General features: G+C 27.6%; 1 protein-coding gene across 6 annotated transcripts in view; it reads left to right on the forward strand.

The window, feature by feature from the left end:
* Positions 1-26,024, forward strand: part of LOC123290639 — a 101,775-nt gene that overhangs the window by 57,185 nt on the left and 18,566 nt on the right. For all 6 annotated transcript variants that reach the window (XM_044870896.1, XM_044870898.1, XM_044870901.1 and 3 more), the window contains one exon: positions 199-330. In XM_044870896.1, coding sequence (XP_044726831.1) covers positions 199-330 — 132 coding nt within the window. The remainder of the gene's footprint in view (positions 1-198; positions 331-26,024) is intronic.

Below are 26,024 nucleotides of genomic sequence, written 5' to 3' on the forward strand. Positions count from 1 at the left end.
TTAAGAAATGGTGTTGACTTTGGGGACATTATTTCAAAAAATGTTGCTCCTTTTTGACAAATTGTTTTCTTTCAACTCGTCTTTTATGTCCTCTGGGGACGACTAATCTCTAATGAATAGTCTACGTTATCTGTCTGTTACTTCCCAAGACGTTATCTGTCTTACTGTTTAATAAATTATTTTTATTTGTTTCTGTAGGTTGGATTCAAAACAAGGTAGTGGGTATAATTCCTTGGATTTACATGAAACAAAAGATCGTGATTATCGTGATGTTCGGCAAGAATGGTCTGCGTTACTTAATAAACGAAATCGTAAAGAAGGATCACCATGGTGAGTACATTTTTTTCATTTTCTTTTTGGTGATAAAATTGTCTCTGTAATATCTAAATTCGGTCGAGAATTTGTTGTTGGATTATGTGGAATATTTTTGGACGAAACATGTCCCTACACTGAATTTAATACTCTACTACGAATTTAATTATTTCACAAATTATATGAAAATTTGTCTAGCAATGTTGTCACAGCGTAATTTAAAATTAAAACGTATCAACAACTGCGAGATAAAACAAAAAAAATATTTCTTGTTGCTTCTGTTACACCGAATCGAAAACTTTAAAGACGTAGATGTTTGATTTTATACAACAAATTTTACAAATTCGTAACATAACTTGCCTATAGTACAATAAAAGTTCGAATTTTTAACCTCCGGCACAAAAAGATTAGTGTTGACCGCTATGTGTGTCGGTCTTTCTGTGTGTATGTCTTTGGCATCGTAGCTCGTAAACGGGTAAACCGATTTTGATTTTTTTGCTTTTCTATGAAAGGGAATTTAATAGAGAGTGTTTGGGTTTAGTTTGACGAGAGATACAAGGAAGAAAACCGCATTTGTCTGATTAAATTTTGTAAATTTCATTTGTCTTAACGAACTCATTTGAAAATTGTACTAAATTACACAAAATCCTTTTTCTTCCCGACAAGAACAAAATACCTTTCTTAAAAATTATTCTGTTACTGTATAAAAAACATATACATCAATTCCAAAATTTTTTTTTTTTTTTGAAATGCTCAACATTGCATCTAAAATAAGTTTAATAATTTAAAAATAGGCAACTAACATTACAAAACAGAGAAGTTATTGCATCAAAAGTCGAGTTCATTAAATACAGATAAACTTTTTCTGGTTTTCACAATATTATTGTTTCGAGAAATTATTTCTATACAAATTTGATATTTTATGGACCTACAAGGCTCAATAATAAAAATTCATATAATTTGCAAAACTATATATCAAGAAAATACTATTTTTATGACATACTACTAGGAGTGTTATTATATTGATAGGAAATCAATTGATAAATAGTAAAATAAACATCGATGTCTGAGCCAACAGACTAAATTTTCATTGAATGAGGTCGAGGTGAAATATTGCGCTAAAATAATATGTTTTTAAAATAACTGCTGCTAAATGTATTTGTCATTTATTATAAATGGTTATACATATACTTGATAGTTATGTAATGTAAATTGCCTAGATTCACCCACATACAATGAATCATTCTTATTGGCTCTCATATTTTATTCATAATGTGGTCTGTGTATTGACTGAATTTGCATAATTTAATTAAATAATGGTTTGTAAACATACTAAAAATGATGACTTTACAAATTTCAACTATAGATGTCGTCATATTTATTATACATAATTTTATATACATAAAAATTTGTTTATGCAGCTAAATTACGTAATTAACCATATACATCTATCCTCTATTTTAATATGAGAGAGAGAGAGAGCTGTTGGCTAATGTGATGCAAGCTCCTCAATTCGAAAAAGTCCATGAATAATTATTCCTTTTAATTTCAGTCTAAAGTTGGTCGATTGCATTTATTTTACCTAGCTTTTTTTGTTTCTGTATCAAGAGATGCTAAAAAGTATTTTAGTCTTAACTAAAGTGATTAAAAATTTGCCGTAAAATTGCGAATTGCGTCATTTGATGATCCTATACCAGTATCCGAATGGCAGGCACTTCTAAAATGTAAATCTTTATAAAATAATTCGATTCTCTTTTAATTCTAGAATATATCATTCCAATGCCTTCCAATCTATGAATTTTTTTTCAAAATAAAAAATAATTTGTCGATATTTTACCCGAAATCTTAGAGGTTTTCTCTCATGCTAGTCAAAGTTTTATAATACAGTTAAGCAATCCGCTCTCCTTCCTAAGGAAGAAAATTTGACTTCTTTCTCTGCCATCATTTTACGGTCTAGAAGCTTCCAAAAAGGAAACAAGTTGCCTACCTAGTTTACGATAGTTTTAGAGCATTTTATAGCATTTACGTCACACAAATTTCGTATTTGACTAGTCACGTGACGGCCGGACTACTTTAACAAGAAATGTAAAATCAAAATCTTATAGAGATGTTTTAGACGAAAAATTTTTAAGAACTGACTTTATAGAGAGAATCTGTTTAGTTATTTTACATACACAAAAAGATTATTGACCTTATTCTTATTCTTTTAAAGAATATAAACAAACAAATGTTGTTGTTTACATTCTTGTAACAACTTTATACATTTTTTTTACGGTATCTGATTTTTGCAGTTAATGGTTTAATTTAAATGAGACGGAAATTTTTCTATAATCAGCTATATCATAGTTTATAATTTTTGAAGACATTTTAGACTAGGAAACACTACCACAAAATTGCAAAAATACAGTAACTATTTGTTAAAATAAATGGGTTTAATTATGTAAATTAATTTATGATTGGCGTTATTTAATTTGCTATAAAATAATTTTTGGTTAATTAATCATTTTTATTCTGCCATTCACGAAAATCATCATGCCATACTTTTCGGCGGGTCCGAGTAGCGACAATATAACCGCAAAGATGGCATATAATCCTGGAAAAGTGGTAAGATTACGTAATAGTGGCAATAATTACGTAAATTGAGCTAGCACGGGTCAGCATATTGAAACAAATAGTTTGAAATTTATCTGTCAGTGGTGCCAAGCCTATGAACGAAATATATTTTGCTATGAACGAAATTTCACAGATAATTATTGTTTCATTTCTTTTCTCATAAATTTTTATTGTTTAATATAATTTTGTGTGCCTCGAAATAAGTTCAATATTAAGTAAACATGAATGACCCAACCCGTATTTTATAAACAAAAGATTTACATTCTTCTGTGAGAAATTTACCTTTCTTTTTTTTAAGTAGATGATTATTGAGCTATGAGAATCAGAGGTGGATTAAGCCACCACCTAAAATATCTGCGGCATTTAGGGCCCGCTTAAATTAACGATGCTATAAAAACAGATTCAATATAACTAGAATTTGGGAGACAAAATATGCTTTCCTGCATAATTTAAGGCTATAAAAGTTTAGAAATAATACAACTTTTAGAAATATTTAACTTTTAAAAAAAAAGCTTATCGTTTATGCTGTCTTTTTTTAAAGCGAATAAGTGAACAAGTTTTTCTTAGAAATTTTAAGTCGTTTGGTAAATTCCCAATAAAATATGTGCTCATTTCTTCAAAAATTCTTAAATTTTTTTACTTTTTACATTTTCTAAAAGTGATTGAACTTTGAAGAAATTTTTATCGTCAAAAGAACAACATTACATAAAAATTTATTAATACCAAATAGCAAACAAAAAAAAATTATTAACATACCTTTTATTAAAATGGTGGTACCTGGGGCAATGAAAATATACACATTGTTAAAATAGACAGATATTCATTCTTCTCCAAAAAAAGAATTAATTTTTTATTGATTAAATTAATTATAGACCGATATCCATCCTAAAAAAAATTAGTTGTGGCTCTCCTCAAAAGTCTCTTATATCAGTTGTTGGGGCTACTTCAAGTAACAATTGTAGACTAGACCTATTATAATTTGCATAATTACTCGTAGTACGGGTACGAACCCCGTAGATTCGATACAATAACATCACTGATTGAATTCTTTGAAAACTTTGCGATACTTTGTTTAATACAAAGGTACATTCATTGTTCCACACAAAATCAATTTACAATCTCGATGTCCAAATATATTTACAACTTTTAAATCAATAATCATGTGACTTTAACCTAAATCGAAATATTTCAAAGTTAATGTGAATGAAAATCATGGGGCTAACAAACCATCTTATGAGCTAGGTCCCGGTCTAAAAAAATAACCTAACCAACAACAAGTTAGTACCTATAATAATATAATAATTAACCTAACATAACCTTTTACATCATAAAATACAATCACTTTTTTTTGGTTGAATTTAATTGGTGTTGAGAAATTTTTGTTGAAATATTTTTTGTACTATTGTGTAAAATGAAGATTGTGCATTTTAAAAGATTTATAAAATCTTAATAATAAAATGATTTTTTTTTTTTTTTATAATTTAATTTAATCGAGTTTGTAGAATATCATCTTCATTATAAGAAATTTTTTGTAAAATTATATTTTAACATTCCATTATGGAGTATGCACATGCAAGATACATTTGAGAAACTGCTAGTTTCAGAATTTAAGTAGCGAAATGTTTAATTTACTTGGACTAAAGTATCTTTCAAGTAAATAAAAGAGTCAGTAACAAACTTGAAAGTAAGAGCTCTTTTAAAAAATACAATTCTAAGAAGAAAGATTTAAAATTAATTATAAATGCATTTAAATGCGCATTTAATTTTTATGAACCAGGTTTTTTTCTAAAACTAATCTTTCAAACCGTTACAAACTGAAGGTTAAATACTACATATTTAATGCTTCATGGAGAGCATAACAAAAAAATTAAAATATTTAACATATTTGTAACATAGTTTTTTTTAAATAAAAGGAACACATATTTTTAATATATTTATTATTATTAATTGTATATAAAAATTATAATTGCATTAAGTACACTCCCCAACAAAATTCAACGTCCATTCAATGTTTAAAAGTTCTCCATCAGTCGTTGAGCATCAAGGAATGAGACATCGTTTCCTCGTCCTCACTGTGATAGCTCCTTCAATAATAGTATTACACTGCTAAGCCCAATTGTTTAGTATTCTTACCGCATAGCTCGCGTCATGTAATAGCTGCAACGATCTTGCCTATAGAAGGCCTTGTATGTGAGATAAGATCTTCGGAACGCCTACGATATCAGTACCACAAATGCTTTCCTCCCTCCACATAAGAATGATCCTTCTTAAGATTAATTCTGAAGCGTTTGCATTTGAATTTCGCAAAGACAACTCCCTGATGTCTAATGATGCTTGTGTCCGGCAGACTTATGCCATTTTTAGCCAAGCTCCCCGTCTTCGAAATTCTCCGTGTTGTGCCTGTGGTCCGATACCCAGAAATTTACATTGATTTGTTCCGCCAACTCATTTGTCAGCAGTTCCGCTCTGTTCGATGGTGAGATGATCGCAAAAGGAGTAGGCATGAGGCCAATGCTGTTATGCCAAAGTAATGACTTCATTAAGTTACAAGTAAAATTGATCAATGGACGTTTAATTTTGACCATGAGTGTATATATAGTTTATTTTTTTGAATAAAAACTTCATAATATTAATGTTATTGCAAGCATTTAACATAAATAAACATACACCATGACTCATGTGAGTCACTCATAATATTTAATATATAGAGTATGATGGTGGATGCCTACCTTTACTGTTTACCTGTATGTTATGTTACTAACACACCTGTTATATTAAGAGTACCTTATATCATTCGAATTATAGTTTATTTATAGTTTTCATATTGATACGTCATCCATATATATGTATAATTTAATTTACTTTGGATAGAATGGAATGCTTTTAAAGGGTTTCAATACTAGGTGTTCAATGTAAAAATGTTTAAAAGTTCATCTTTTGGCGAAGAAGGTGTCTTTTGTTGGTTAGAATTAATAAATACAGTAAAATAATAAATTGGAGGAACTAATTTTCTCTCTTTAGCTTTGGGCACGACTGATACGTAAATCTGTGGGTAATCGTTCGAATTTCTATTCCATTTTATGGAGCCTTAGATTAGTTCTGTAGTGGGATACACTTAGACCATAGGGTCCATTATGGATCCTTAGTGTTACTTGAATCATTCGTAGAATTTTTCGAAACAGTATTCACGAAGTTTAATCGCTAATATCTCCCCTCCGTCAGTCAGTAAACATTTAAAGACCCTTTCGAGACAGACGTAAGAAATGGCTGAGGAATAATGATCAATCACTATCTGACGGTCTAATAATGACTTGTGATTCAGCTCCGTATTACTTTGCTTAAACTCGGAATGTGGCACTCTAAAGTACTCGTTCATCAAGAAAAGTATTTATATACTAGAAAAAGTATGTCTGAGAATAGTACTAGAGTGGAAATAGTTACTGTCATGCGATAAAGAGGAAATTCAAGTAGTCATGTCATATATTATGCTTTTAACTCTGTATGGTATTTATATAAATGTTAAAGATATGCGATTTTTTTTAAAAGTAACAAAATTTTAACATTATGACAGTGCATCTTTTTTGTCAGGAAGTATATTATTTTCCGAGAGAAACAAACATTTCCCGTATACCATTTATAAACCCATATCAATCTTCATTAGCATATCGATTTTCTAGAATTTCGTTATATCTTCTGAGTAAATTTAAAAATACACAAATAAAATATCCTTGGGAAATACTAGTTTGCAATTTTTTCTAGGTTTGAGGCCACCATATTTTATAAAAAGCTTGCAAGAATTGATTCATAAGTTTTTAGTTTTTAGTAAGCTTTTTATAAAGTATGGTGAGTTCCAACTATTCGTCGTTTTTGATTGCCAATCTGCCAAGATATAAAATTAGATTAAGTCGATTAGCAGTCAATAACCTTAAAATGTAAACATTACAAAAAAAAAGTAGTTCACTGTTCTTGATCCCATTTGTTATTATGGTAATAATAAATGCTTTCTAAGGCTTTTACTGTTCCGTTCCTAGGGCTCTTGGTGAGTCGGAACGCTACAGTCTTGACCTCCGCCAAGACTGTAGAAGAGCATTTGCTCCCTCATACTTCACATGATTCTATACGGATTCCGAAAAGTTTTCATTTCTTAATATTTTCTGAGCTCTAAGCTTTTATTTTAGGCTTGGATTCTTCTTGCGAGTCACTTTAAAAGTGAAGGCAGTTAGTTTGGTTTGTTACCCTCTCAGCTCTCGTCGGCAGTTTTTAAATTTCTACTAATTCGATTATATCCAATGTGTTATCCAAATTCATACAAGGTTTGTGAAAATTTGGTGATTATATAACAAATGATGGTTCATAATAGTGAGACAAGTCTTGTACTCGAGATGTTGGCGAACCATTCAGTCTATGTATGGTCAATTTTAACTTACCTGAGTTCCGATTTCTAGTTGGAGTTTGTAGCTAAATTCTGGACTTTAGAGAATTTATAGCAACCTATTTATGGTCGTACGGATATTGACGTACAAATCCGGTGGATTTGTTCTACATAAGACGAATGTGTGGTAAATGAAAATTTATCAGACCTGGCTGTAGATATATTTATACAATAAGCCTGACTGACTGGTTGGCCAGATAGTTTACATTCCATGTATCGCCAATTCTAATAAGTCGGCGGATCAATTAGGTTCGCAATCGGTCAAGCGAATGGTATACTTATGACGAACTAGTTTTAAAACTAAAAACTACCTATAAAACTATAATCTAATGTTGAATATTATAAAAGTTGAATATAATATATATGGTATTATATTGTTATATGTTGAATGTTGTTGATTAGGTCGGTGGCTCTGACTCTGACTCTTGCAAATACAGCAAGCACAACAAAAACATTCAACTTGCGTTCGGTTCTAGTCTTCTTGTTTTATTGGTCAATCAATTCAATTTCAATTCTACTTTGAATTATTATGTGACTCCAACAATCAATAATAATTATTATAATTTTTTTTTATAAATCAATCATTTTCTTTTAAATCAACAACACGGACTTCTAAGTGAAGTGTTTAGTTTAGTTTAATTTTCTTGCTAAATGTTACAACACCAGTAATTGTTGAGTTTTAATAGTTTTTTTTTTTTTTTGGTAAATCAGCTGTGTTTTGTGGTTTTGTTTTAAAAAAACTAGTGCAGATTAATAAAAGTGATAGTGATTGATTTATTGGTAATAATATTTTTTTGAAGGGCACTTCATTTTATATAGTGTTAAGTGGTGATTGTTTTATAAAAGTATTTCTTATTCGTGTTTTGAAGTTGAAAAAAAAAAAGTTTTTTAAATGCTGAATTGTTGTTTTAATATTTTTTTTTAGAACATTACTTCTTAATAAAGCATGCAAATTCTTTTAGTAAGAAAAAGTTTTAAAAGCTTGTTATATACAGGGAGTTTGTTTGTAGAGAAGGTTTGCGAAAGATTTTCAAAATCGAAAATTAACCTTTTTTTAAATTATTTCTGAAAAAGATTCGTACGTAAATGGTTTTGAGAAAGTTTTCTGGGAAAAGTTTTAATCAATTTTGGATTCCTTATCTATGAAATCAAAATTTATACAAGAGAATATAATACATATTGTTTTCCATTGCGAGAAATTAAATTTTCCAAATTTAAACTTCTTTAATAGTTGTCCAAATTTGTACAAAATTGGTAGTTTTTCCATTGGTTACCTGACGGATCAGCTATCAAAAACAATTACTAGTTTGTAATTTTGTCTAGATTTGAGGTCTAGTCAAAAAATTGATCCTTAATTTTTTTGTAAATTGGGTAAAATTGCATACTAATATTCGTTTTTGATAGCTAATCTGCCAAGATCCAAAACCAAGCTAAATTAATTAGTAGGAATATCCTTAAAATAAGGAAATTTTAAAAGAAAAACAGTTCAGTGTTCTTGATCCAATTTATGTTATTATGGTGGAAGCGCAAGGAAATAAGACATATTTTAATATAAAAAGACATGCTAAGGCTTTTACTGTTCCGTTCCCAGCGCTTCTACTTAATCATTAGTTCTTTCAGTACTGGAAAAAGTACTGATTTTCTTCAAACGACTGATTAGATTTTCACTTCCTTTTAGCCATCACGATTAAACCAGCTTCCGCAGGCAAAATACAAGGAAGGATAAAGGATTCAAACATTTAATCCTCACCAGGGCTTATATTCATTCCGCGAAGACTGAAAAGAGAGTAGACAAGGCACCTTTTTCCAAAATATCTTGAGGTTGCTATAATAGTGAATTTAATTCTGGTAAAAAATTGGTTCCTCCTTTTTGGACTTCCCTTCCCTTTCAAGATTCAATTTGAAATTCGATGTTTTTTCCTGTAATGAAATATTTCCCTCTACAATAATGAATCTAAAATGCGATTTTAGACTTGAAGTGAGAGCGGAAGAAATCAAACTACTCAAAAAAATCCCTTTCTAGAGAATTTCGCATACATTTGAGAGACATTCTGTAATTTAAAATAAAAAAAAACTCTTGGAAAGAATATAAAAGTTTTTAAAAGCTTGTATAATACTAAATAAAAATACTCGGATTATTGAGTTAGAGGGGTTGTTTTGACGATCGTGTTAAGTATTCAATGGGGGTGGATTTGTTTTATCAATATTTTTAGGGAATGGGCGAGTGAGCGGATACTGAACTATTGATTTTCTTCTTTTTTTTTTGTTTATAAAATAATATATATGTCGAGTGTTATTATATGAGGGAACACAAAAATAAATTGGAATTTTATCAAATTTCATAACGGAATGTATGACATAGACTATAAACTTTTCTGACATAAAAAATAACTTTTCAATCAAAATGAAAGTTTTAGGAAGATTGGGAATATTGAATTGATAGTACAGGATGTGACAGCGCAAAATAAAGGAGTTTCTTTTAAGGCAAATTTTAGTGATAAAATTGTATGAAAATATTTGATTTACGTTTCAAATTTTGAGACTAGATTCTGTTAGAACTTATTTTTAAAACGAGTAAAATTTTTCGATATATACCATAGTTTTTGAAATATTGATGCCTAAATATTTAGAGAAAATCACTTATAGAAGAAATTAACACAAATTCATTTCATCATTTTAAATGTATTTTATGGAAAAACGAGTGTCGCTTGTTATAATTTTCTTTATTTGCACCGTGCGTGAGTTGTTTTTTTTTTGGAGGCGTTTCCATGGTAACGATACACTACTTTAATTATAGAATTGTATAGATGCATATATAATTGTATGGATTGCATTTATGACTTACATTGAAAATTTCATATTATTGTCTCACAAATTTAAATAAATAATTATGATAATTTAGATTTGAAAAATAATATTTGTGCAATTTGATTTCTTATTTTCACAATTTTTAATGCATTAAGTTTAATTAATTATTGTTTTTCAATAATTTTAATTTGACTTTTCTATAACATTAACATGTAAAGAATTGCAAATTAGTTATAACAGCGTCCCTTTATCGCCAAAATTTTTCACTGGAAGCGCTGGCATCGATTATATTGTCCCATGACTACACACACAACTAATAGGCAAATATTTTTCATGCCTTTAACTAACGAATATTAGTTTTCCAAATTAATCTTAAGAAATAGTCTAGTTACATAATAAAGCATACCTTTAAAACACTTCAACATAGGATTTATTTGATAAAAACTCAAACTTTAATAGCTTAAATCTGTAAATTTATCACCGTTAAATTAGGGAATTAAAAAGGGAATTAAAAAATGAACCTGCTTATAAAGGGAATTAATGAGAATACATAAACATTATACACGATTTAAAGATGATCCTAAGAAAACGTGATTTTTTGGGGAGGTTTATATGACAATTGAAAATCATGACTATCTTTTTCGGAACACACTTTACCTACCATATATCTTTTAAAATTGTTATATTCGTAGCATCACACTATTCCCAGTAGATATAAGGATTTCCTTTCTTCGTATCTCATTCCTATCGGTAGGAACGCATATCCGAGTTTTAAATATGAGAAATTGTTACAATGTAATTAATTTCCTGTTATGACTTTACTTGTGACAATTTTCTCGTTAATTAACAGTTTTAATTACACTTCTCTGACCTAATAATATATACATACACAGTCGTAGATAATTACATTTGTACCTACATACATTTAAAATTTCACTTTTAAAAGGATATGTCATATTAACTGGTTTGAAAAGAAAAAAAAAACTTAACTACCGTTTTTAATTTTCTTTCCTTGTTCGGAGGAGGTGTAATGATACGTAATAGAATTAAAACGAAGGACATGATTTAAGCAACCGTATCAACATATTTATTTTTTATATAGAGTTAGCATAAATTTGATTGAGTTGAGAATGCAAGTATGTAAGAAAGTCAATTTTGTGTGGTACGATTTTATCCATTCTTAACTCTAATGTTAAGAAATTCATGAAAAATATCTTCTATTCGCTTAGTAGAATCCAAAATAAGCAACAAATTAAATTTTTCTGTCACTTGGCGATACCTTCCTTATTCTTTTATCAAATTCCATGATTTATCCCTAATTTTAAATCTTATGGTGGGCTAATGGCGAAAAATAGACTTACAGGCTAAAAATGTACCGCTTAGGAAAAAACAGCCTAGAGAAATAATATTAAGATTAATTTTGTTCATTTTGTAATTTTTGTATCGTATCCGCAATAAAATTGCCTATAAATAAGTAGAATACTCATTAAATATTATTTATCTAGCCTGTTTTTAGCCAAGGATGTTTAATTCCGCTCGGTTTAAAGCTTCAACTGTCACTTTTAATGAATCAGTGTGAATGCGGTATCTTTTTCCCATTGTAAACTTCCCTTATCTATATACTTGGAAACGCATAAAACACAAGATGATAGTTTTAATATTTATGGCATACATATTAGCACGTGTCAATGGTACATTATGTTGTTAAATTCAAGGTACATTACTATGCGTTTTTGAAACTTAAGCTCCACAAATTTTAACGTTATATTTAAAGCTGAGATATGGTATAACAACTTACTCATTAATAACCAATGATTTTTCGAAGAAAACGTATTTTTAGTTATTCGAAAACAAAACCACATTGACAATCACGTCTCAGCCTACCTACATTTTGATAAAAATATCCTGATTTATGTGATATTATTGCCTTTTTTGGGAATTCTCAATGACAAAAATTTGACGGGATAGAAATATTTTAATGTTATCAAAAATTCAATGTTGCATATTATTAAGAAATAATCTTTATATTCTTATCAAAAATAAATATCTCTATACACCCAACTATATTACGTATGAAATTGTAAACTATATTACGTTATTGAAATTCTTTTTATGATCCGTAAAATGTGTTAATATAAAGAAACATTTTTATATGTGAAATTACCGATATTTCTACTCAAAGAAAAATAATATTTTTATTCAAAATTTTCGGTATATTCTACAACTATTTTGCTCAGGTTTTGGGGCGAAGAATGAAAAATATGAAAAATTAGCATTATTTGTGACTTATATTAGGAGCTACAAGAATAACTAGAGGCTGTATTCGGTCGTATCTAGTGATTTCAATGTAATGTTTACTAATCAGATAAAATAAAATGATGTTTTCTTACATTTTCCTTTATTTGAAAAATCATATCGAATCAAGAAATAATTGAAATTTTTTTATCACTATAAAATTTACTAAAGAAGCCATGATGGAGAATGTCTGAATATATCTTTTTATTATCAATTTAATACTCTTCGAAAGTCATTTAATAAAATTGATATCATTAAATTCAAATTATCTCGATAATGGAAAGAAATATCATGTACCTGACTTACTAACATGTACCTAACTACTGTCGATGTTAAAATTCCAACCCCATTTGTATAAAATGTTCTTCAAATCTATCGAATGATGAAAAAATATTTTTTTAAAAGTTTCTTATTTCTGAAAATCCAATGTATTTTGATTTTGAATTTGTTTAAAAAGTAAATTTTCAGTTATATAAATTTTCTAATTTGAAAAAAAAAACGATTGCGAAAAACTTCATTAGCGGAGGTCGCAACTATAATAAATGATTTTCACCGAGATTTATGGAATAAATTTATTTAAGGTAGAATTTCTATAAACCCATTTTTTACAAAATGAAATAAAATTTGCATGGGTTAAATGACCTGTTGACTAAAACTGACACTTTTTAGATCATCTTAAATCTTAAAAACTTTTTTACAGATTTGTATCAAAAGCATCTTAATAATACTATCGAACCAAGAAAACGGTTCTTGGCCGCCTCGACTTGTTAAACAGATAAATTCAAAAACCAAATTATATTTATCTGTGTGTGTATAATTTGTAATGTATTCGCTCCGTGCGTGAGTTTCGTTTCCATGGTAACGACACACTACTCTAATTATAGAATTGTATGGATGCGTATATAATTGTATGGATTGCATTTAAGACTTACATTTAAAATTTAATATTCTTGTTTCACAAATTTAAATAAATAATTATGATAATTTACATTTGAAAAATAATATTTGTTCAATTTGATTTCTTATTTTCACAATTTTTAATGCATTAAGTTTAATTAAATCGTTTTTTCAATGATTTTAATTTGACATTTCTATTACATTAACATGTAAAGAATTGCAAATTAGTCATAACAGCCCCCTTTAACTCCAAAATTTTTCACTTAAAGCGCTGGCATCGATTTTATTGTCCCTACCATAACTACGCACACAACGAATACATACAATATATAAATATTATGTACAGTTACATGCCTTGTACAGTTGTCATAAATATTGCATGTTTTTAGGAATTTGCCTAATTTCACTGAAAAAATATGAGAAAACATTTAAAAAAACAAGATAAATTTTGGAAAATCGGTGGTGAAAGCCATACACTTTCATTTAGCTGGTTCTTTTTGGCATAAACGCCACCAAATATTGGTTGGTTAATAAAATAAAATTATCCATCAATTTTACACCAACTCTACGTTAAACTTGCATGCAATCCTATAATTTTCGGATTTAAAACTGTAACATTTGTTTATTTATATTTTTTTATATAAAAAACCTTGTGAGAAAAAGAAATTTATTATTTAACAAATTCTAAATAAATTTAATTAATTTCAGTTCTGATATAGTAATTATAAACTTTTTAAAAGAACAATAACCATTTTATTTTAGAAAATATTGTTTTTTTTTTTGTGTTTATAAACATTGTAAGAAATATGTGTTTATAACGAAGTATAAGTATACGATTATTGTTTTATATTTTTTGGTTCACATAAAATTACCATTTTACTTGGAAATCCGTTAAGTAAACCGGAATTATTTAATGTTTAAATTGTTTTATGGTGGTTGTTTGGTATGGGATAATTTGCTAACACTATATTTAGTATTTACGTTATTATAGATAGATGTTTATATTCATTGAAAAGAAGGATGTTTATATAAACTTTATGTAATGTTTTATCATTCAATATTTTAGTAATTATATTTGTTGATACCAAGGAGTTTCAAGACCTTTCTTAAGAATTATAAGTTTATACAGAGTGTTAATATCATGATTATATTATGGCTTTATCGATATAGTTACTTACGATACAAGTGGTTTAGAGCATTACTAACGTACACATGCTGAATAAACGAATTATTGTTTTGAAAAAAGTTGACTATAATCGACCTATGTCGATGACACTTATTAGTAAACTATACTTAGGTAGGTACTCTCGATTATTAGTTAAATAAGACCGTTAAAATTTAAATTCAATTAAAGCAAATGAAAATAAACAATCGACTCAGTTAATTGTTGAAATACTCTGTATGGACATGTTGAATATCAGTCCTTGCATTAATTTTAATAAATTATAGACAAAAACACACACATTTATGGCAGCCTTCCTGCCTCAATTTGTTCTAGTTTTGAAAACTTCGAAGTATTTTCTAGAGAACTTTTGTTTTTGTTTTTTGTAAATCATTCACAAGCAACTATTTGAAACTACCTACAAGTTTTCAACTCTCTATCTTTAGTAATTTTGGAGAAAATTGAAACCCAAGTTTTGCACTAATTTACTCCCTTACGGTGACATAATGATATTTACGAAAAAATGTTTCAAACAAAAGTTTTATATTTTTTGATAAGGCAGATTTCTTACATTTATACTTTTGCTCTATCTTTAACAGTTTACAAGATGGGCCAAGGTCCATCTCAAGACCCAATTGACCTATGTTGCTCATTTACGAACTAAAATATGATTTTATGAACAGCTATACCAAAATTTAGTTTGAAGCATCAATATTTCTAAGCGTTACAAACTTGGAATTAAAATTAGTATAACTTTATATTTATTTCATGTAACTAGGGTATAAAAATAGCTGAGTTACAGCTGGAAGGGGTAAGATAAGGTACTCGCCTTATAAGTTATAAGGTACTCAGAGACAAATTTTTTTATCTCAAACTAACTGAAAGAAAAATTTTGTTAGTCAAATTATTCGACATTTAATTGGACTTATTTTTAAGATTGTAATAGCTAAACATAATCGATTATGCTCCCATTTCTAGACATGATATTAATAAGTAAATTGATATCTTCGTATAAAGAAAAAATGGTGGAAGCGCAATTAAATTACGCAATATATCAACTCTTACCATGCAATACATATTTATCCGCGCTCCCACCATAATTTTAAAGTTAATGATTCAAAATTTCGAAATTAAATTTTTTTTTAAATTCTTTTTATATTTCATAGTTTTAATCTATTGTAAAATTTTAATGGATTGTGTAATTTAATGAGATGAGTAAAAACTGTGAACAAAGAAATCGATTTTACGGTTATTACAGTTTTAGTAGTTTTTCGAATATTTCGATTCTAAACTATACTTAAGGTTTAAGGATGTATGAGCATGGTAGTGGGGGCACAAATTTAAAAATAGATATTTTCAATTTTGATGATAAATTTATATTATTACTTGACGATATAAGACGAAAAGTAAGAATAAAATTTTTCGATATCTGGCTTAATTTTCAAAATATCGAAAATTGAAAATTTTGTTTAATTATTTAGCTTTCGATATTTCGAAAACCAAGACACATATCGAAAAATTTTATTCTTATTTTTCGTCTACATTCATGAAGTTATAACAAAATTCATCATCAAAGTTGAAAATAAGATAAAAATAATTTCAACCCTTAATCTACCCTGCTCTTACATCCCTTATATGGACGGTGACACTTAGATTTTTTCTTTTCTAATTCATTGCTAATATGTTTACTTTCTATTAAAAAGTTTTTTTTTAATTTGCTTTCATTCATTCCAAATGAAAATTATCAAAAACTTCCAAAATATGTCGTTTTTTGAGATTCCTCCATAAGAGCCAATGTATTTTATATCGATTTTTAATGACTTTTTTCTTAAAAATTTGCACGGATACCTAAGCTGAAATTTTAACGACATATTCTTTGAGTAAAAGACTACCTACAAACAAATTTTGAGCCTTTAAATCAAACATTGTTGTTGTGTTGCTCATACATCCTTAATAATTACAAATAATATTCTCTAAACTCCTTAATTTAAATATAATTTTGATAATAATTTAATAATTTACGTCACGATTTTTTGTGTGTTATTTAAATTCAATGTTAACTATATATACTTTCGATTTTTATAATATTTTTGTTGGTTGGTAAATTTTTTTCTGCTTATTATTTTTACTCTTTGATACTTACCTATATAATATATTAAACTGATTATTATATAAAATTATAATCTTATTAAAGAGATTGGAAATAATTACATAATTATTTATTGTAACCAAACCACTAAATGACTTAAAATAATCGTTAGTGGTTGTTGGTATGTGAACTATAATTTGTTTCATGTCTGTGTATAAGATGTTTAAAAATGCTATGAGAAAATACATAACGAAGTAACAAAATGAAAATCAACGTCGTTTTCTTTACCTGAAGGCTATTAAAAATAATCTAAAAGCAAACAGTAGTTGGTTGTAATGCTGCAAGAGACAAGAGATAAGATAAAAATGATAAGTCTGATTTTCGAGAATTATGCAATAAGAGTCTCTATTGGGAAAGTCACTAATATGACTTCAAACATAGTCATTTTGGTCAATATATCATTCATGGTCAACATGGCAGTCATAAGCAAGGTTAAATCTTAAAAAAAAAACAGCAGAGATCTCTGGAATGATTAGACCATTAAAATAAATTTGAAAAGTATTTGCCAAATTATAATAAATTTGTAATATTCTTGTATTTATTCAACGCGTGCTTAAACCCAGCTTGAGCCCGTTAGCTTATACATAGGAGTGGGTTGTTGTTTGACAAAATGATTTTCCCAATAAAGGTTTTATATATGTACTGTTCTGGAAACCGGAAGACATTTTGGGTAATTACGAGGAATTGTATGTAGATTACAGAGGAAGGTAGCGAAATGCTATTATATCCTAAATTCATGCGAATACAATTTTCTGAAGAATTTAAGAAAAATGGATTATTGTTTCTTCCATCAGAAATTCAGGAAATATATTTTAATGGTACAACTTTTGAATACGAGGTTGAAATTTATTTTATTTATTTGAGATATTTAATTCGGTTCGTGGGATGCAAGGGCAAAGCAAGTTTATAATAATTCTGATGACAAAAAATTGCTATACCTATAAATATTTCTTGTTATTTTTCACCTTGTATTTTATTCGATGTCCAGAATTAAGATAAATGAAGATAATTTTGTATTTCAATTAATTTCTATCATTCTTTATATAAATGAGAATTTGTTTGACTTTCTACAAGTATTTAATCATTCTGTCAAATATATTAACTTTTTAATCTATTGCATAATCTTTAAATAAATATAATATACGTTTTTGAAACTAAATACGATTTCTGAATTTTAAAATTCTTTGCAAATATTTGAAACTCACACAGTAGGAATAATACTTTAAAAATAATCGATAGAATCAACAATATTATTTAGTGTTCTTGATAAGACGTTATAGAACAAAAACAGCTGAACTATTATTTTACTCAACGCGGAGTGACATTATTATAATTACTATAAAAGCATCTCAACACTTAAACAACAACAATAACGATGCCATTTTTTATTGTGTATAACTTTAAGGTGGACAACTTTTAGTTTATATATACAAATCTATCGGAAATTTTACGCCTGATAACGTTAGATCAACCTATTTTTCTCTAAAATGCATAGTTTTCGAGTAAGTTTCAAAAAGTTGTAGAAAACCGTTGATTTTTCGAAATCACTCTTTTTTTCTACGCATTTGAATTTTTTAATTTTGACTCTGCAGGTTGAAACCTAAAAATAAGCAAAGGTATCACATTCCTGTACCCAATATTGCGTAAATTCCTTTTCCCATGAGAGGTGTGTGGTTACTTGGACGGTATCCATTCTAGAATTAACATGGAGAAATATTTGTTCATTGGTTTATATCACCCAGGAAACTACTTGTCTGCTCTGAAGTTACCCAGTCCTTGCAATCTTTTGGGTTAAAATAAGCATGGTTCTATTCTTTCACGCCTAAATTATTTTTGTACAAGCTTTTAAAACGTTTTTTTCTTAAAGAATTTCACACTTTTTAAATTAAAACAATTTCTTTTGTGCTACAGAATCCTAACAATTTAAAATTTAATTAACACATAATCACATACATGTGATTATTATTGATGATACAAACGTGATTCAAGATATATCGGTGTTACATATACATGTGATGAACATTTTTATAAACATTTATTTAATATTTATTGATAATTTAAGTTATTTATTTTATATATTCATGAAATATTTCCAAAAAGAGAAAAGTTAATTAAATAAACTTATAATTAAATAAATAATTAATTAAATTTAATTGATTAAAAATTCAGTAAAGTGAGAAGGTATTTTAAGTTTTAAATAATTAATTAATTAATTATATTTATTAGTGTTTAAGTTTAATAAACAATGCGCGATAAAGAATTAATAGCTGCAATACCAGCATCTCATACACATCATCATCCACACGGAACAACATTATCATTAGTTAATCATAATAATAATCATAATAATATTAGTAATAATAATATTAGTAATAATAATAATAATAATAATAATGGTCATTCTACGTCAAATGGACATTTAAGTCATCATCATTCAACCAGTTCTCCATCAATACATCATATTAATTGGTAAGTTATTAGTTATTGATGTCTTCGAAACACTTAAAACAGTCGAGGTTCGAAAAATTTGAACAGTAAGACGTATTTGAACGTGGTTTTCTGCATTCGATTTTTTAGAGGGAATGTGGAAATTTTGTGACCTAAATTGATTTTAAAGAAATTAAAAATATGCAATTTGCATAAATAATTTGCATTTTATAACAGGGTTCGAGGATATACATATATCAGTGGATATATGTCATGATATATATCCGATATATATCAAATGATTATTTATGATATATATCAATACAAAAAAGATTTAAAAATTTAAATTAGAATTAAGTAATTTTTGACGTTTTTTACTGTATTTCTACTCCCCAAATGTAAATGGCGTTCGGGTAGAGTTAAAACATATTCCCTAACTTGTTCTAATCCATAAATGGCAACACTTCTGCCAGCATTAATGACGTCAGTCGTGTTAGAAAAATTTCGTTACGAAAGAGTAAGTTTTTTTTATATTTACTCTATTATTTTTTACAAAGAAAGTAATTGACAAAGTGCAGAAACGATTTTACTCCATTTAGGAGTATTTAAGAAGTATTAAATAACTTTTGTAATTATAGAATATAACTGTTTATTCTATAAATGTAAATACCAAACTTTTGATATATATCGGATATATATCATAAATATCCGATATTTTGATATTTATAATAAATATCGGATATTTTCGAACCCTGTTTTAGAATTGCTTTTTAAATTAACGGTAAATATAGTAAATTCATAATTCGGTTAATAGAGATGAAAATGATTCCAAACTTGTTACACGGGTGTTTTGGGGTTCGCTGAACATGAATATCGCGTCAGAATTTATGTCCAAAGTACCTGTTTCCCAGGGTAGACGGTATTTCCGTCGTATCCTGGAGTTTTTGGGAAATTAGTTTTAAAATCGATCTAAATTCGTTACTCGAGAGTTTTTTTGGAGTCGCTGAACATGAAAATCGCGACATTCTGAGTTTGATTTAGCAAAACGTTAGGTAAAAAAAGATAGGTGGTCCTTTTTTCTCTTTCATATTTACAATAACGTATCGGATTAAATTTTTGTTATCACTTTATAAGAAGAATTCTCTCTTCACGAATAGAAAAGTGAAAAATCTTTACTAGTATGCAAGATATGAGGATTAAAAATTCCTAAAGAAACAAAGAGGAAGATACTCACCAGTGACGTCATACGGTGGGTATCGCCATAGAGATTACATATAAAATTTTGTTTTGCTAAAAGGAGATGGACAACTTTTGAATGCAATCTTTGATTGCTTATAACTTCGTTTTTTAATCAATTTTATTTTCACTTTGAAGTTTTATCATGGTATCAAGTTTAGTTTTACATTTTTATGGATAATATGGTCAATTCGACATCAGGACTATCCCCTATAGAGTCAGCTGAACGACAAAGGCGTTCGACTTATAGGATCCTAAATATTTCTTATAGTTATTATTATTTGGTACTCGTGTGTTGATAGGTGTAAGACTATTTTTTTCTATTTTTAAATAAAGTTATAATCAACGAACGGAATAATGAATTAAAAGAATCGTACATTAAAAAAACAACATTTTACATAGACAATTAAATAACTTTTTTTTCTCTCCAAATGTAAAAAAAAGAAAAAAATGAAATTGCGGCACTTTTGTTCATCAATATATATAGTTTAGGTTTGATGCACATGGATGAGAAATCGTGTAACCAAATAAACAATAAAACAAACAAACGTAGATACCTATATTCTATTATGATATTCTTTATCTCTATATATTATAAATGCGAAAGTAAGCATGTTTGTTTGTTTTTTTGTTACGCTTTCACGCTAAAACTAGCGAATGGTTTTTAATGAAACTGTACAGCAATATAGTTTATACTTCAGAATAACACATGAGATTTAATTTATAAAGATATATTAATAAATAAAAATTTAAAAATTAATTTAATTTGACATTACCATAAATTGCAGGTTTCATAATTTCGTAAAAATAGTCAATATAAAATATTTCCCGGCCATCTTTTCTGATATACGCAATTAATAATTACGACTATTATACATTTAAAAAAATAGAAAACCATACATATATTTTACCTGTGTAAAACAATCCTTACCATTATTTCGAGTGTTATAGAAAGGGGATACGCGAGAGCAAGCTTTATCAATGTTTACTTTTTAACCCAGCGAAGCGGGTGGGTATCACTCTAGTTTATAGATAAAAATTATTCTATAGGTATGACATTAAAAACTAGCTATTGTGGTGATGACCAATAGGGGACAGTTCAATAATTCATTATAATAGATTCAATCTGATTATGACATCTTTTAAGTCTTTTAGACAAAAAAATTGACGTTCTAACCGATGAGATTATAATCGATATAGTAATGTATTTGCTTTTATAGGGATCTAGCCGGGACCTTTCATTTTCGTCGTTTTAACCGGCTCGTCGTTATAACCGTATACATACATACTATTTTAACCCCCCGAACTAAAAACTAAGGCGTGTTATGAGTTTAATCTGTATGTGTGTGTGCTGTCTGTAGCGCCTAAACGAATGAACGGATTTTGATTTTGTTTGAAAGGTAATTTAATGGAGAGTGTTCTTGGCTATGTTTCAAGTTCGAATTTAGGGTTCCGTACCCGAAAAAAATTGGCGATGATCTTCCAAATCGGCTCAGTTTGGAAAAGACTTTAAGGAAAAGGCAATTAAATGGATAGTGTTCTTAGATATGTTTCAAATGCAAGTGTAGGTTTCTGTAAAACAAAAATTTATCGGGGGTTTTTTAAATTTTGTAAATTTCACTTGTTTTTAAATTTTCGTGGTGTTAATATCTACTCTCTATCAGAGAGTCAAATATTTTTAATGGTAAATTTTTTGAATGAATTATTTAGTAAAAATTTAATTTGTTATACTCCGATTAATATTTTAATTTAAATTATTATTTTAATGCGAGCCCAATTTTTAATTTATGGTTTTAAGTACAAAAACATGTTACGATATAATTAATTAGCATACAAATAATTTTTTTTGTAATATCCATTAGTTTTTCATACAAAGTATGGCCAAAATTTTTTTTTTAAATTTTTACTCTTTTTTCTACTTCTTGTGAATAGCTATATTATAGAAAATTTATTGAATACCACAAATTTTTATTTTCTAAAAATACTTTAGATATTAAAAAAATTAAAGGAAACATTTACACAGCAACAAAAAGTCACTGTTTTAACAGTTAGAAACCATTAATTTGTCTTTTAGACATTAATAGTTATTAATTACTAATAAATTATAATTTGTAATAAGTTAGTTAACATGTGTAATAAATTGGACGCCATTTAATTTATTAGCCAAGACTTTCTAAATGATAAACGTTCTCGATTATAGAACAACGATTTTGAATATTGTTTCTATAATATTAAGGAAGTTCAGCCACGACTACTATTAAAAGAATTAAAAAATTTTTTCCAAAATTCAATTTGTTCAAAATCATCCTGATATCATATTGGCCTTATTACCCATAAAGATGTAAAACTAGACTTGATACCATGACAAAATTTGAAAGTGAAATGAAAATTGATTAAAAAACGAAGAAGTTATAAGCAATCGAAGATTGCATTCAAAGGTTGCCCATCTCCTTTTAGCAAAACGTTACTAATGTGTATTTTCCTCTTTTTTTAATTAGAAATTTTGAACTTCCATATCTTGCACACTAGTAAAGATTTTTAAAAACCAACTTCACTTTTCTATTCGTGAAGTTAGAATTCTTCATCTTCTTCTTAATCATCAAGTGATAAAAAAATATTTAGTCCTACCCCCTATTCAAAATTATATATTTCAAATAAAAACATGATTATGAGAAAAGTCATGAATCGATTTCATTTATGAATTTAAAATGGGCGAAAATAAACTTAAATTTTATTGTAACGTCCTATCCCCTCCTCTCGTATATTGAATTCAATGAAATACCACAAGGTGAATTCTTTGAAAACTTTGATATATCTTAATGTTTATTGCAAAGGTACATTTATACCTTGCCTTAATGCCCCATCAACCTTAACCTTAATGAATATTTGTCAACGAATTTAAGTAAAAAAAAACAACCGTTGTTTAAAATGATTACGGATAAATAAATCTCTCTACCAATTTACATACTAAAATCAATTAAATGGGTATGCGAGATATTAAATTTTGATGTCTTTATTTGCATATTTAACACACAACAGGAAATTACAAACTGATTTTTATACGGAAATGGATTTAAAATTTATTTATATTAACTAAATGGCAAGTGTTTTTTTTAAAAATGGATATTTTTTTTGTGAAGTGAACATCCTTTTTTGCATAATAATTCTTTCACTATGTTGACTTTTTGTTTTTTTAGTAAATATAAAGTTACCAATTGTTAGTTTTTTTTACTTTTTTAGTTGAGATCAAGTTACTAAGTACCATGATGGCTATTGTGGACTTGACCTGATCTTTCATGCCCATAATGTCTTTTGTATGGCATTGAATATAGATTTTTTATACCACTTGAAGAAAAAAAACCTGTTTTTTGTTTCTTTAAAGTTTATTGTTTTCTTAGTAACATAATAGAAGAAGAATAGCTATATTTCAGACATTACCAAATCTGTGTTACAGTAAAAATTGTTTCTTATGATATATGAATGCTGCTTTATGAAGCCGTGTATCGATTTGAACTGTATTGGTTTCTTGGTGTAATAACATAATAGAAGTACCAAAATTCAGACATTACTAAATCTGTGTTATAGTAAAAATTGTTTCTGATGATATGAACGATTTTTTAAGAGACAATTTATCGATTTAAACAGTTTTTTTCGCTATACATTAAATTCTGATATAAAATCTCCATTTCATGGAAATTTTCGGAAAAACCAGCAAGACCGGACGCCATTTTTTATATAGCGACTTTTTTTATTGTCTAAAAACACCGAGGTCAATAGAGACTAAAAATTTCTCCACAACTTCAATTCATTTATCGGATAATTTCCGTATTTTAATGAAATAAATAAATAAAACAAATTTTTTTTATTGATAATGAAATTCTGGTATTGACGCAAGCTACGATTAGGTACCTTATTGAAGACTCCCATAAGAGGGGAAGGTTTCCTAAAATGATCCCTCTAAGAAAAATGCTTTTATAGCCAAACTATTCGAGAAATGTATAAAGTTTACCGAAAAGGTATAAAATACTGCTTAAAACATATAATTGGAATTTTTTTTTGTAAAAAAAGAGTTAATTCTATTTGAGAGTCCTTTCTAATTCCCTGTTTTTGTCCAAAATTAAAGAAAGGAAATTTCCTAAGAAAGAACAAAAGTTTAAAAATCCAAATTTCCCAAAAATCCCTAGTTTTTATCCAAAATTAAAAAAGGAAATTCCCTGAGAACAAAAGTTTCTGATGTACAAAGTGTATTAAAAATCCAAAATTTTTATTTGTTATTTTAAATAAATTTTTTTCATTAATGAATCTATATACAATTAAAGTTAATTTTTTGATATTTTACAAGAAAAAAATTTCTCCCTAAAGATTCATCAACATAAATATGTAATATTTATTTTAAAAAATCAGGTTAAAAATATTTATTAAATTCAATCAATTAATTCTTATATTTTTAACCTAATTATTTATTATTAGTATTTATATACAATTTTAAATAAAAAGTAGTTTAGATAAATAATTGAATTGATGAAGTGCAACCTTAATAAATCTAATTATTAATAACAATAATAATAGTTAGTATTTAATAATAATAATAATAATGTGTTTGATGTTCTTGATGTATGTTCAGGTATGATGGATGCACAATGAATATAAATTAGTTATAAAAAGAAAATAAATAAATAATTAATACACACATAATAAATTTAATATAATTAAATAGAATAAATAAAAAAAATTATTATTATTTATATGAAATGTATTGTTATACTTAAAGTCTAGCATAGATTGGCAAAGAAGCTTCAGGTCAAATTTGGTCTCCTCAATTTATCTTGTCACTGCGTTCGGCGTTGCTATTTGTGCAAGTACTTGTCAAAATGATTGAATACGGAGAGAAGCTAATGTCTTTGCTTGTAATAAATAGTAAAGACAACGCCATCTTACCCAAGAAGCATTGGAACGCTTCGGTTTCTTCACCACGAGATGCATAATTGAATGAAAGCCTAAAAGTCTGCACATAATTTCCGTGTAAAAATAAAATGTTTTCGCAGAATCTTCGGCTACAAATTAGATTTTTACTCAGAGAGTTTTTTTTACTTCTGAAAACATCCAAAAAACCTTGTAAAAACTTATGGGAAGTCACTTTCAATGGATATCGAACTGATCGAAAAACTTGTTAGTTTATAATAATATCTCGGGAAGTAATTTCTTGGAAATCGTCTAACTTTTTTTAACTTTTAATCTATTATTCATATTATAAAATAAATAATTAATTTTTTTAAGTAAATATTAAAAACATGCAGTGTTTATTATTTTCTAATATTTCAATTTATTTGTTTTATTTTTTGTGAATCAAATACTAAGAAGTAATTTTTTTTTGTTTGAGTTATATAATTAATTTTTTTTTTTACATTATTATATCTACGTCAAATCTTACAAAAACTTTGTATTCTTCAGTTTAAAATACTCATACTACTGTCATATTTACAGAAATATTGATTAAAAAACGGTGGAAGAATTGAGAATATAGGATTTGGTTACTACGAACACATATCTGTCATGTCTAGCCAATATGCGGTTGTCTCAACTTCATGAACATTGTTGTTACTAAGTTACAGAGAGTTTGAAATAAACTTATAACCATCGGTAGCCCAGTTGGTACACCGGTAGACTTTAGACACTAAAATCAACAGTAATCC

The sequence above is a fragment of the Chrysoperla carnea genome, chromosome 1 (assembly GCF_905475395.1).
Source record: "Chrysoperla carnea chromosome 1, inChrCarn1.1, whole genome shotgun sequence".
Lineage (NCBI taxonomy): Eukaryota > Metazoa > Arthropoda > Insecta > Neuroptera > Chrysopidae > Chrysoperla > Chrysoperla carnea.